This window comes from Choloepus didactylus, assembly GCF_015220235.1.
Source record: "Choloepus didactylus isolate mChoDid1 chromosome 25 unlocalized genomic scaffold, mChoDid1.pri SUPER_25_unloc1, whole genome shotgun sequence".
Taxonomy (NCBI): domain Eukaryota; kingdom Metazoa; phylum Chordata; class Mammalia; order Pilosa; family Megalonychidae; genus Choloepus; species Choloepus didactylus.
The window spans coordinates 5,158,185-5,172,344 of record NW_023637606.1 but is presented as its reverse complement, the minus strand read 5'-3'; the positions used below and the strand labels follow the sequence as shown (position 1 = coordinate 5,172,344).

The 14,160-nt window shown below is 50.9% G+C and overlaps 1 protein-coding gene across 1 annotated transcript in view; it reads right to left on the bottom strand.

Annotated features, from left to right (window-relative positions):
• LOC119525302 (long-chain-fatty-acid--CoA ligase ACSBG2-like) overlaps positions 1-14,160 on the bottom strand; it is a 32,147-nt gene that overhangs the window by 5,889 nt on the left and 12,098 nt on the right. The window contains 10 exon segments of the mRNA XM_037823993.1: positions 5,977-6,064; positions 6,773-7,019; positions 7,602-7,741; positions 7,895-8,112; positions 11,135-11,368; positions 11,466-11,647; positions 11,903-11,938; positions 13,115-13,291; positions 13,413-13,562; positions 13,699-13,779. Coding sequence (XP_037679921.1) covers positions 5,977-6,064; positions 6,773-7,019; positions 7,602-7,741; positions 7,895-8,112; positions 11,135-11,368; positions 11,466-11,647; positions 11,903-11,938; positions 13,115-13,291; positions 13,413-13,562; positions 13,699-13,779 — 1,553 coding nt within the window.

The following is a 14,160-nucleotide window of genomic DNA, read 5'->3' as shown; positions in this document are numbered from 1 at the left end:
ATTAGGTACATGCAAATTAAGAATTGTGTTAGCTTCCTTGGGAATAATAATTTTATTATAAATATTTCTTTGTATCTCTGAAAATATGTCTTAAAATCTATTTTGATATTACTATAGCTACTACAGCTTTCTTTTGTAGTGTATTCATGTAGTGTACCTTAATCTAATCTTTTCCTTTGACTCTTTCTGTGATCTCTTATTTAAGAGGTGTCTCTTGTGAATAGCATTTAGCTATTGTTGTTAACTCCAGTCTGTCAATCTTTGCCTTTTAATTGGGTATTTAGTGCATTTAATATAATTGCTAATAATTATATTAGTCTATATTTTGATATTTGTTTTGTATTTCCCCCTTCTGTTCTTTGTTTCATGTTTCTCCTTTGTTTTCTTTTGAATTAATCAAGTATTTCTAATTTCATTTTTCTCTTCAATTAGTTTGTTGGTTATGCAGTATTTATTATATTTTTAGTGGTTACCCCAGAGGAAAACCCTGTATCCTTGACTTACTACAGTCTACCTTAAAATGTACTTTCACTCCCCAAATAATGCAAAATCTTCATAAAAGTTTTATATGTATAGTTTTCCACATAAAACCACAACCACAAATCAACAACCCTTTGTGTATATTTCAAACCCTGTGTTCTGGTTTGCTGGGACTGCCATTATGCAAAGTACCAGAAATGGATTGGCTTTTACAAAGGGGATTTATTAGGTTACAGATTTACAGTGCTAAGGCCATAAAAGTGTACAAACTAAGGCATCAATAAGAGGATACCTTCACTGAAGGACGGCTGATGGCATCCGGAACACCTCTGTCAGCTGGGAAGGCACGTGGCTGACGTCTGCTGGTCATTGGCTTCCAGATTCTGGTTTCAAGATGGCTTTCTCCAAGATGTCTCTGGGCTTCTGTCTTTCTTAGCTTCTCTCTCTCTCAGCTCCTGTGCATCTTTGCTTGTTCTCCCAGGGTGTTTCTCTCTAAGCGTCTGGGAGTCCTCTCTCAGCTTCTCCAGGGCAAACTCTGGGCTTCATCTCTTAACTTAGCATCTTCAGATGTCCTTCTGTCTGCATCTCCCAGTGTCTCCAAACATCTGGGTCTGTGTTGGCTCTTAACTTCTCTAGGGGGAAAACTCTGGATTGTGTATCTAGTTTCTCTCCAAAATGTGTCTCAGCTTCTCTGAGCTCCTTCTCTCCATGAGCTCTCTTAAATGACCTGTGGACTAGTGCAGTCACACCTCCATGGAAACAACCTAATCAATATCCCACCCTAATCAAAAGACTAATAACTCTGCCCCCACAAGATTGTATTAAAGAGCATGACTTTTGTGGGGGACATCATAGATTCAAACCAGCACACCTTGCAAGACGTTGTTGTTATTTAAGACAGTCAATGTTGATTGATATTTACCCTCATAAATATCCTTTGTGATACTTCCCATCTTTTTTTCTGTGGTTCTATCTGGGATTGTTTTCTTTTAGCCTGAAGAACTCTTGTTGGCGTCTCATGCAGTGCAGGTCTGCTCAGCTTTCGTTAATCCAGAAGCATCTTCATTTCATCCTTATTTTGTAAGAATACTTCTCCAGATACAGAATTTTCTAGATTGGGAGGTGTTTTCTCTCAACACTTTAAAAATGACGTTTCATTGTCTTTTGACTTCCATTGCTTCTGTTTCAAGTCAGCCATGAACCTTCTTGTTATGCCTTTGAGAATAATGCATCTTTTGTCTCTGGTGCTTTCAAGATTTTTTTTTTTTTTTTTTTTTTGACTTTTAGTCAGAAACAATTTCATGTTTTGGTGAATTGTTTATTTTACAATTATGACATCTCTCTTTGGCCTTTTAAAAATGCACTTTGCCTTTTTTTTTTTTCTTTACTGATTTTCTATTCTCTTTTTTTTTTTACATTTTTTTATTAAATATAATGTATATACAGAAAAGTGATAACTTTCACAGTTCAATTTAAGAAGTACTTAGATTTCAAAGAATGTTATGGGTTACAGTTTCACAGTTTCAGTTATTTCCTTATTGTGAATTATAACATACACAAAGGTGATAACTTTCTAAGTACGATGTAACAGGTAACTATAGAGCAAATTTCAAAGAGTGTTATGGGTTACAGTTCCACCATTTCAGTTATTTCCTTCTAGCTATTTAATACCCTAGAATCAAAAAAATTATATAAAGATTCTGTATTCATAATCCTTTGTTAAATCCTGTCTTGTCTGTTGCTGTCCCTTCTTCTCATATAATCACTTTCTCAATCTTCAGGGATATCTGATGATGTCTAGGGATGTCAGTGACTCCCCTAGTTTGTTCATATTGAAAAGGGGTGTCGACGTTATGGGGAAGGGGTATGCATCTGGTGGTTGTTCCAGAAGAGGCTATTGCCTCTGGGTTTTGAGACTTAGCTGACATAGAAGCTCTTGGAGGGATTTAAATTTCTGAAGAATCAACTTAGTGAGTGAAACTTTATAGAGTCTCAGATAGGGACCTGGGTATTTTTTAGTATTTTGCCTTGAAATTTTTTTAATTTTAAATTTTAAATTTATTTTTTGGTAATGTAGGCTCAAGGCAAACGAGTTCAAAGGTTGAAGGGGCACACAGTAAGCAGTGACCCTCAGTCTGGCTTTTCCTCCTCCAGTTCCCCACATGTCCCTTGAGAGTTCTCTGTGCCTCAACAAGGACATACTTCCTTTTGCAAATGGTAACATCGACACATTTATTTCCTTAATGTATCTTAGCGTTTATTCCAAATTAGTACATTATATGAATGCCCCATAACTTACCTAGTTCCCTACCAGTGGACATTTAGACTGCCTTTTCCCCCTTTGACTCCATAGCTCCACTTGTGCAGGTGTGTAAATATATGTGCATCCCACAGTGAACTTACCTGTCTCCTACTGGGCTTCTTGGAACGTGTGTGTATGTGTGTGTATGTGAGAGAGAGAGAGAGTGTGAGCGTTTTAAAGCCTTTTTTGGAATAAGAAATGTAACCCTTTGCAACATTCTATGTTCCCCCCAGTTTGTCTTTTGGCTGTATTTACAGCCCGTCCTCCTCCTACCGCCATGCCGAAGTCTTACGTTTTCATCAAGATTTACTTTAGATGGCTTTTGGGTTGTTGTTCCTCATCTGCTATGATAAAATAGTAATTCTCCCACAGTTTCTTCTAGGAATTTAATTCTTCCCTTTTTCCTTCCCTCCCTCCCTTCCTTTTTCACTTTTTAATTTGTTCCATCTGGAATTTATTCTTCTGTGCAGAAGGACCCACCCAACTATTTCCCCGATAGCAACCCAAGGTTGAGCCAGTCCCATCTATTGAATAATCTTTCCCCCACTGATTTGAATTGCCATCTTTATCCCGTTACTCAAGTCTTGCATACATTTGCATCTGTCCCTGGCTTCCCCATTCTGTTCCTTGTATCTACTTACACCTGATCACCAAGATTTAATTACCACTGCTTTGAAATCCATTTTGTATCTGGTAGGGCCAGTCCCCCTCATTATTGGTTTTTAGAATTTTCCCATATATTCTTTTATTTTAAAAATGGAGGTAAAATTCACATAACGTACAATTAACCGTTTTTAAGTATACACTTATGTGGCATTTAGTGCATCCACACTGTTGTGAACTACCACCTCTCTCTAGTTCCAAAATGTTCCCGTCACCCTGGGAGAACATCCCATATCCGTTAAGTAATCACTCCTCAGTCCTCCCCCCTCCCATCCCCCAGTTCCTGAAAGCCACTAATCTGCTTTCTCTCTCTCAATTTGCCTATTCTGGATACTTCGTACAAAAGGGAACATACAATATCTGACCTTTTGCGTCTGACTTCTTTCACTTAGCGTAATGTTTTTGAGGTTCATCCACATTGTAACATGTATCAGTATTTCATTCCTTTTTGTGGCTGAATAATATTCCATTGTGTGTGTGTATACATACATACATACACCACAGTTTGTTAACCCATTCATCACTGATGGACATTGGGGGTAGTTTTCCACATTTTGGCTCTTATGAAAACCTGTTTTCAATTCTTTGGGGTCTATACGTAGGAGTGGAATCGCTGGGTCATACGATAATTCTATGTTTAACTTTTTGAGGACTTGCCAAAGCATTTACCACTGTGACGGCACCATTTTACATTCCCACCAGCAGTGTACAAGGGTTCCTGTTTCTCCACATCCTCACCAACTCTTATTTTCCTTTAAAAAAATTTATAGCTATCTTATTGGGTGTGAAATGGTATCTCATTGTGGTTTTGATTTGCATATATCCTTAGTGATCTGAAACTTTGCTGAATTAGCTCTAGTAGTTTTTTGGGGATTCCTTCAGATTATCTATGTATAGAATCATGTAATTGTCAAATAGAGATAGTTTCACTTCTTCCTTTCCAACGGGGATGCCTTTTATTTCTTTTTCTTGCCTAATGGCTCTGGCTAAGACATCCAGTACAATGTTGAATAGCAGTGGGGATCTGATATTAGGAACCAGGCTTTCAGTCTTTCATTGTTGATGATAATATTAGCTGTGGGTTTTGATAAATGCCCTTTATCATGTTGAAGTTCTTTTCTAGTCCTAGATTGTGGTTTTTATCATGAAAGTATGTTCAGTTATGTCAAATGCCTTTTCTGCACCTATTGAGATGGTCTTGTGGGATTTTTTTTACCTTCATTCTATTAATATAGTCTATTCCATTGATTGATTTTATGCTGACCCACCCTCACATTCCTGGGATAAATCCCACTTGGCCGTGGTATTTCCCAGATGTTGTCACATTTGTTTTTCCATGTGATCAGCTTACGTTTCAGAATACTTCTCCTCATCTTGTTCTGAAATTGCATGCCAACACTTTTTAAATTTTAATCTTTAAAAATGTATCCTGGATGGTACTCGGTTGGTTCCTGTAGAATTCTCAGCCATTATTTCTTTGCACGTTGCCTCTCTTATCTCCTTCTGCACCTCCCACGACATAGGGTGGAACCTTTGGATTCACCTTCATATCTGTGACCACTTAACGTTTATTTCCTGGATGCTGTTTCCTAGTATTTCTCCAAGGAAACTGCTCTCTCTCCTTAGGTATAAGCTCTTCTTTGCACAAGTGCACTTGCTCTCTTGGGAAGCCAGCCTTCCTCCTGGTTTTGTGTTTCTTGCTTGTGCACATGACTCTCGTCCTGGCGAGCGGTGGCCTCCCAGGCCCCACCTGAGCTGTACTCCCTGCTGTGCTCCCTGCCTGGGCCACAGAGGCCCTGCTTTCCAGTGCGATGGTGTCTGTGAGCTTATCTGCAGTTCTTTCCTATGGATTAAGGGCAGGGTGGGATTTCATATGCCCCAGAGTCCCCTGGGTGAACCCCTGACCCCGGGCCTAGCTCTCCCCCCGCCCCCGCTCCTTAAACGTGAGCTGGTCTTGGGTCTCTTTCCTTCCTCAGATGCACCTCAGTGTGATTTCTAACAGCCCAAGAGAAGTGCCCATACGTCTCCAGGGATGGCTGCAAGCCTGCCCAGCCACCCCTGGCTTCTCCCTTACAGAGTGCACCTTTCTGAAAGTAAAAGAAACGTAGGAACCTTATCAAGCCCACTTTGGAATCTTCCAGATTTCTCAGTATGAAACCAGGGTGGTGGGTCCTTCCCTTAGGGCAGGGTCTCTCCACCTGGACGCTACTGACACGGGGGCCAAGCCGTTGCCTGGGGTGGGACATCCTGGGCACTGGGGCGTCGGGCAGCCTCCCTGGGCTCCCCCACTCGATGCCGGGAGCTCCCTATCGCCTCCACTTGTGAGAACCACTGCTTTAGTGAACGTGTTTTATTATTCAGAACACTCGCCCGGGGAGGGACATCCAAGCTGAAACCGGGAATCCACACCGGAAACAGCTTCTCTCCCTTCACCCAGCTGTTCCCCTGCAGGGAAACCCGCGGAAAGAAACACGCGGAACCACAGGCCCTTCCACAAAGGACAGCCCCGCCGGGCCTGTCGGGGTGGCTACCAGTCGTCCCTGTCGTCCTCGTAAAATCTCTCGATTTCTGCCTGGTACATTTTGGCCACTGCAGCTCTCTTCAGCTTCGTGGTTGCCCCTGTAATGGAAGCAAGTCTGGGGTGGGGCCATCCACCGGGAGAGGCTGCCCCCCACCCCAGCAGGGTCCCGAGGAGCTTGTCGCCACCGCTGTTGGACGAGACGGGGTGCTGGGGGCCGAGTCTGGGCTAAGGATGCGGGGGAGGGAATGGCATCAGGAGGGCAGAAGGCCTTGCCCGGAACTCGACGTCCATCCCAGAGCACCCCGCAGTTTCCACCGCGTGGACGTCAGCCTTCCCCTCATGTGGGAATCCCTGGGGGAGCTGGTTAACGACGCAGACGCTGGGGTCCCTCACCCCAGACGTCTGGGGCCCGCCAGGAAGCTGCCTTCCAGCCGGCACTTCAGTAGCCTCGGATGCGAACGACCCTCGGTCCACGCTTCAGAAACCTCCGGTCTATGACATGTTCAATTCCAGACTCTCCAACCTGCTCTCTGACTCTATAAGACGGGGACCCTGCCCCCCAAAGCCAGGCCCCGGATCTGGGCGTGCCCTCCTGCTGTAGGGTTTATCTTCCAGTTTGGAGTAAGCCCCTGTGGGAAAGGAGCCGAGGGATTTGCATCACACCCCATGCACGGTGGGGACTCAAATGCTATTTGGTGTACGATCAGGGCACACAACCCAAATTCAGAATAATCCCGGGCCTCAGGGACCCTTTCCCTGTCCCCAGTGCCAGCAGCGGCCCCCTGCCTACCCCGCCGCCCACTCACCGAGCTCCCCACCGGCCACAGAGAAGTCGGTCTCCAGGATAGTCCACTTGACGATCTTGGCACAGTCGGAGGTGGCTTCCGCGTTGGCAGCTTTAATGCCCCGACTGATGAACTCCGTGACGACGGGGTCTCGGTTGCCAATGATGTCCGTCAGCCGGGTGGACTGGCTCTTGAGCTGCTGGCAGAACGTGACGGCCTCACTGGTCAGTGCGTTCCGGGGCTCCCCGGTTTCTGGGTGGGCCTGGCACTGCGGGGCAGGAGCCAGGGGGTCAGGCAACCTTGGAACTGACTCCACCCACCACCAGCCACAGCAGAGGCCCGGAGCATTCTCACCCCGACCCAGGAAGGCAGGGGTCACCGTTCCCAATTTACAGATGGGGAAACCGAGGCTCAGCACGGAAGGGATGTGCCCAGCATGGCTCCGCTAGTCAGAAGCGGGGACAGACTCAACTTCAGGGCCATTTCCCACTTCACGGTGCTTCCCCCAAGACCCTCGCTGTCTGACATGGGAAGGAGGGTGTGGGGACCCCCGAGTGCATCCGAGATGCCTGCCATCTTTGTGCTCCCCTCCCTCCACTTGCCAAGGGCCGTCTCTGAGCTGTGGGCTCTTGAGTGGAAGTCCCTTCCCTGCAGAGGACAGCAGGTCAGGCCATTATCTCTGGGGTTCCCAGGAGCCCCCCAAAATGGGAGTGCAGTCCCTGGGAGCAGGCACCGAGTGACTGACAGCTCGCCACTCCTCCCCAGCCTCGGTTTCCGCATCTGACCAGGGCAGGACAGCAGGCCCCCCCACTCCGACATGCACCCCAGATTGCCGTGAGGACCAGAGCACCTTCAGCGTGAGCAGGGCGCACAGGTAGGGGGCATCCTGGCCCACCAGCATGACGTAGCGGACCAGGGGGATGTGCCTCTTCACCCGCTCCTCGATGGGGGTGGGGTTGATTTTCTCACCCGATTTCAGGGTGATGATGTCTGCATGGAAAGGGGAAATGGGGGATGCTGGGGGGGATACAGACTGTCTCAAGGCTCCTGCCATCTGCTGGAGACCCCGGAGAGGCAGCCAGGCCCCCTGGGCTTGGCCCCCCCGCCCCCTGCGCCTGGTCTGTGGAACCCCCCGGGGCCCACCTCTGACGTTGCCCATGATGTAGAGGAACTTGTTGGTGTCCAGGAGCCCCAGGTCGCCTGTGTTCAGCCAGCTGTGGGCGTCCACCCTCTCCCGGGTTCTCTCCTTGTCGTTGAGGTACCCCATGAAGACATGCCGGCCCCAGATGTGGATGGCCCCGATGCCCTTGTCGTCTTCCTGGTGCACCCTGGTGTAGGTGCCAGGGAGTGCCTTCCCGCAGCTGGGGGCAGCGGGCAGGGGCATTAGCGGAGGAGGGGGGCCCTCCCTGCCCCCCACACGCGGACCCCTTCCCCTCATCCCGCAACCACCAGATCCCGAGTCTTCTCCATCCTTCTTTCAAGCCTGGGAGCCTCCACAGCAGCTTTCCGGACGCTGGGAGCCCAGGTCGGTGTCTGCCTCACTGAGCCCCAAATTGGGGGTGCAGCTGCACCCCGCCTAGCCCCTGGTCCCCGGAGGGTCACGGATCAGCACCATGGACAAGGCAGGGCGCATAAGAAACTCAAGACTCCTTTCTGATGGCTGCCGAGCGGATGAGGGCTTCCGGGCAGGGGGAGAGAACCACGAGGATGACCCAAGAAGCAATGGGGGCTCCCCCCACCCTGTCTCCTTCCTCGGAAGCCAGAGGGCCAGGGGCTTCCCCTCTCGGGGCTCGAGGCCGCCATCAGGGCCCCCCGGGCCGCAGCCCCTGCCCCTGGACAGTCGGGGGCCTCGGAACTGGCCCCAGCCGAAAGGACACAGCCTGATCCCCAACACCCAGCCCAGTGCACGCCCCAAGTCCACACCCGTGTTTTTGAAATGAATGGGGACCCCAGGGAGGCATCACCAGGCGTCTGTCTTCACCAACTGATTTCACATCTGTCAGTCCCATGCACACCCTCAACCCCAGGAGCATGGAAAGTTCTCTCTGGTCTCCAAGACCGAGGCTCCACGAAGGCTCCAACTGGTTCCCCACCATCCCCCCGACGCGGTGCTCCTCGAATGCGCCCACGGGCGTCCTACAAAGCATCAAGCCCTCCGTGGGAGGGAAAGGAGGCTGGGTCGGGAGGCAGCAGCCTCCTTCCAAGCCCTGGATCCCTCCTCCCAGCTGCCGGTGACCTTCACCTCCCCCAGCCTCAGTGCCCGTCCCCACTTCTGCTCTGCTCCTCTGGGTCGGCAGGTTAAGGAGAACACGGGGGTGGCAAAGCACTTTGCAACGGGCGCCCACGCGTCCTCCATCTCAGCTGAAAGCCGCTTCCACCCCCCAAAAGCCAAGTCGCTTTCATTACACTTTGTTAGGCCCTGGGAATTGAGAGGAAGTTGCCAGGCACCTCGACTTCCCCTTGTGTCCGGGGAGAAAACCACAGAATGTACTTCTGAGGCCGTGGTGATGGGGTCGCAGGGGAAATACGGGGTGCCCGGTTCAACTCGAATTCCACAGAAAGGACACATTTTTTTTTTTTAGTGTATGTATGTCCCAAATATTGAGTGGGACATACTTATACTATATACATATTTCTTGCTTATCTGAAATTCAAACTGGGCATCCGGTATTTTTATTTGCTGAATCTGGCAATCCTAGTCATAAAAGACACAGGGGCTCCTCCCTGCTGTCTCTTGGGTTGCTGGTTCTGAGGGCATCTGGCTGGTACGTTGGGAAGACACCCAAGCCTGTGCGGCAGAGGCTCCTCCGGACGCAAGCAGCAGGGACCCGGCGCCTGCAGCCCACAGCCACAAGAGGCAGCCTCTCGGAAGCCAGTCCTCGTGAGGGACCCGAAGCCGGGACCACCCAGCCCGGCCGCTCCCGAGTTCCTGCCCCACAGAAACAATGAGATCATAAACCTCTGTGGTTTCAAGCTGCTGAAGCAAATACAGCGGTTCTCTTCCGGGATGCCAGGGGCTCAGAAATAATGCATCGTCCATAAAAATAGCCTCTGCCAGGTAAAAACCAAACCAGAAGGGGCTCCGAGCCAGCCGCTGCCAACCCCTCAATTCTCAGTTCCAGCTACAACTCCACGATGTTTCCCTCGGGCCATAGAAACGTGCACCGAGTCACCTCGGAGCATCTGGGAGCCTGAAGCGTTCAGCAAACAACAGCAGGGCCGGAAGCTACCAGAAGCGTGCCTGGTTTCCATGACAACCACAGGGATGCGGGATTAGCACGTGGAGCCACTTCCCGTGCGGCTGGATGGACGTGCACGGAATAAAATGGAAGCCGTCCCCCGTGGGCCCAGACAGCCCCAAGGAGTGGCGGGATCGTGGGTTTTAATGTCCCCGTTAAAATAGGGCACAATTGAAGAAATCACAGATAGTCAACGCTTTAAAAAAATATCAGCTCTAAATAGCAAATAGAATAGTAATTGTTTTGTAAATTCCTGATTAGTTTTGGCCAGATTTCACTTATTTTCTTTGGGCTAATAAAATTGCTATTAGATGTACGTGTGTCATCTAATTCTAAAAAGTTGCTTAGAGCTTTGATTATGGTTTGTTACTTTTCTTGGGGTATGGTATGACATGTTGGAAGCAATGTAGTTATTTTAGATTATTTGTTTTTCTTATTCCATTGTTTGGTTATGGTTTGTTAATTTTCTTGGGGTAAGGCAGGAACATGTTGGAAGCATAGTTATTTTAGGTTATTTGTTTTTCATAATCCTTTGTTTTGTTTGGAATGTGGGGTTTTTGTTTGTTTAATTTTTCAAAAAATAAATTTAAAAATGCAAAAAAAAAGGCACTTACAGGTGTCCTTGTTGGGTGACTGGGGAAAAAAATATTAAAACTTTTGCATAAATTGCGTGCAGATCATTGGTAGAGCTAATATACTGTTTTAAGTAGTCCTATGTTGCATTTTGCTAATACTAGTAATTAATTTATGTAATACCGATGAAAATAAGAACCTTAATAAATCACAATAAAGTAATACTACGTAGTTTCAACTCAGTTTTTCGTGGTGTACATCATAGTAATTTTTGACTTGTTGAAAATTATAGTTTACCCAGGAGTAATTGAAACCATGAATATGGTTGTATTTCTTTCAACTTAATAGATTTTAAGTATTTAAAAAAAAAAAAAAAATCAGAAGGGGTCTTGGGCCATCCCCACCCCGTGGCCCGTAGGTTTAGCTGCCCGCTGGCCTTTGTGTGAACATTCCCGGAGAGGGGGGAGCCAGGTGGGTAGGGGGCACCCGGTGACCCCCGGGTGGAGAGGAGGGGGCTCCGGCTTGGCCTCGCCCAGGCCCACCATTTGTCCATCCCTTCGCCAGCACCCACCTCAGCAGCCGGAAGGCCTGGTGGCTGGAGGAGGTGTGGACGCCCGTGCACTCGGCCCGGCCGTACAGCTCGTAGATGGGGATGTCGAGGCTGAGGAAGTACTCGAGCGTGTCCTTGGGCAGCCCCAGGCCCGTGTTGAAGAGCTGCGGGCAGCTGTCCAGGCCCAGGGCGCTCCAGGCCGGGCGGAAGGTCAGCCACCTGGCCAGCCCGAAGCACAGCGGCAGGGCGAGCTGCCTTGAAAAGCACAGGCAGCAGGCAGGGCCTGGCCTCAGGACGCCCCTCGTCCATCCCCGAGCCCCCCACATCACAGCCCCCCGGGGTCCGGCCTCACCCAAACATCCGCTTCTCGTTGGTCCTGAGCCCCATCCTCATGGCCCACTTGTGCATCCGGCGGCGGAAGCGGGTGGCGGCCAGCTGGGTGGTCTTCACGCAATCCAGCATGCGGTCCCAGACCCGGGGGACGCCGTAGAAGGTGGTGGGCCGCACCTCCTGCAGCGTGTCGATCAGGGAGCCCTGTGCCCAGGGGGTGGAGGGCGGGATGGCGGCGGGTCCTGGGCCACGGGGTGGCCCCCACCCACCCACACTCGTCCCCTCCGGCCGCCCTCGCTGGACGGGGCTGACCGTCACCGGCCCCGGGCCAGGCGCACCAGAGGAAATCCCAGGCCCTCCGTGGGTGGCAGGGGGCCACGTGGAGAGCTGTGCTGGCAGGTGATTATGGGGGTCCCAGGGCTGCACAGGGGGCTGCGGGGACCAGCCTTTCCCAGCCACTCTTCCCCCAGGGGGACACTGCGGAAGCCCTGTCCCCTGTCCCCTGACCTGGAGGGTTTGAGACGCAGCCCCACTGATGTGAGTTTCAGTAGGTTTGTGTCCATCCTCTCCTGATCCTGGGAATTCTGGGTCAGGGGTGGAGGGGAAGAGAAGGAAGGTAAGGAGAGAGAGAGAGAGAGGAAGGGGGTAGGGGGAGAGAGAAAGGGGGGAAGGAGGAAGGGGGAGTGAGAGGAAGAGAGAGGAGGGGGGAAGGGGACTGAGGGGAAGGGAAGGAGGGAGAGAGGGAGGGGGACAGAGAGGCGGGGGAGAAGGAGGGAGGGGAAGGGGGAGAGGGAGGGAGAGAGAGAGGGGAGGAGAGACGGAGGGGGGGAGAGTAGCAGGTGGAGATGTAAGAGACAAACTTTGGTTCTGCCACTATTGTCAAATCACCTCCAACTGACCACAACCAACCAAAATATTACTCAGGAAGGATGGAGAGTAAAAGTCATAGCCCAAAACATGAAAAACCCCAAGTGCCCGCGAGCCAGCCATCCTGCAGGCCCGGGGAGGGTGGGTGGTGGGGTCAGGAAACTTCGGCCCTTTTTCACATTTCTAAATGCTTGGGAAAGCACTGCAAGAAGAATATGCCACACGATTGTGTGAAAATGGTGTGAAATGTGCATTTTCACGTCCACGAGAGTCAAGTTCTGCCTTTTGCCAATGAGAGACACGTGGGAACTTGTTCTCTCCGTTTTGCTCCTTGGCCCGTGAGGACTGAACCATTCATTCACTCACGGTCCAGCCCTTGACCGGAAAAGTTTGCTGCCCCCAGGCAAGGGGGTCGTAAGAATCTGGGGTGATGATTCCCATGGGTGGCACCAAAATAGCCACTACCTTTCTCTCTTCCCTGCCCTACGGGAAACGCACAGCCAGCGCGCCTCGGCCAAGGGTTCACCGTCTTTGTCCGTGACCTCGTGCACTTTCAATGGCGCCGTCAAATTTCCCACACTTGCAATTTTTGCCCCGTCTCCCACCCCTCACAACCCTAGCTCCACCTGCTCCAGTTCACAGCTGGGGAAACTGAGGCCCAGAAAAGGGGAGGCTATTTGGGGTCACGCTGAGGATTCCGATTCTGGATGGAGCCCTCTCAGCTGATGGCAAGCCCCCCTCGGCCGCAGCCCCCCAACCTCATCTGCACCAACGGCCCCCGGGCACCAGGAAAGCCCCACTCACCCTCAGGGCGTCCGGCTGGGCGAAGTAGAGGGCCCCGGCCACCCAGATGGCCATCCACATGTCAAAGATCTGCACCCTGATGGTGCTGAGCGGCAGGTAGCTCACCAGCACCTCCTGCTTCTCCGGGGGGCAGTTGTAGGAGAGGCTCTGGGCAGTGGCCGCGGTGGTCCAGGTGATCTGAAAGGCCCCTCGCTGTCACCCACCAGCCGCCACCTTCTCGGCCCGCCCCCCCGCCCGGTGCGCTCTGTCCAGCCCTGGATGGACCCCCGCCCGGCCACCCCCTGGGCAGGAGCCTCACGTTGTCATGACTGAGCATCACGGCCTTGGGGGCCCCGGGCCCCGACACGCTGTACACCAGGGTGCAGCACTGGTTGGGCTTCTGCGAGTCAATGACCTTGTCCAGCTTCTCGTCCGAGATGCCAGCGGCCAGGTCCAGGAACGCCTTCCACTGCGGAGACGCCGGTGGGCTCGCGGGGGGCAGGGGCGCCCCCTCCCCAAGCCGGAGGACGGCCCGACCCATCACCCAGCCCAGAGCTCATGCTGTGCCCCTGATATTCGGCCTGCCCTCCCGGACTCAGACGTACGGAATACAGGTTCGACTGCTTCATCTGGACCTCCTCCTTGTACTGCACAATGCCCTTCAGGTTCTTCAAGGAGCCCTGAATCTGCAAGACAGTGCTGGGCTCAGCCAGGCCTTTGGGTTGGCAGGAACTAGTGGGTGCTGATGGGTACCAGGCACCCACCCCAGCAGGGGGCAAGCGGCAGCCCCCAATTTTCCTTCCTGGTGGTAAAATACGCATAATAAAACAACCATTTTCAAGTGCATAATTCAGAGGCATTTGATATATCCCCAAGTTGTGCAACCATCACCTCTAGCTAGTTCTGGAACATTTTCATCACCCCCAAAAGAAACCCCATTATCAACCACTCCCCACCCCTGTCCCCCAGCCCCTGGGCTCTTGCCAACCGCTAATCTGCTTTCTATCTCTATGGATTTGCCTATTCTGGACATTTCACATAAATGGAATCATATGATACATAGCCTT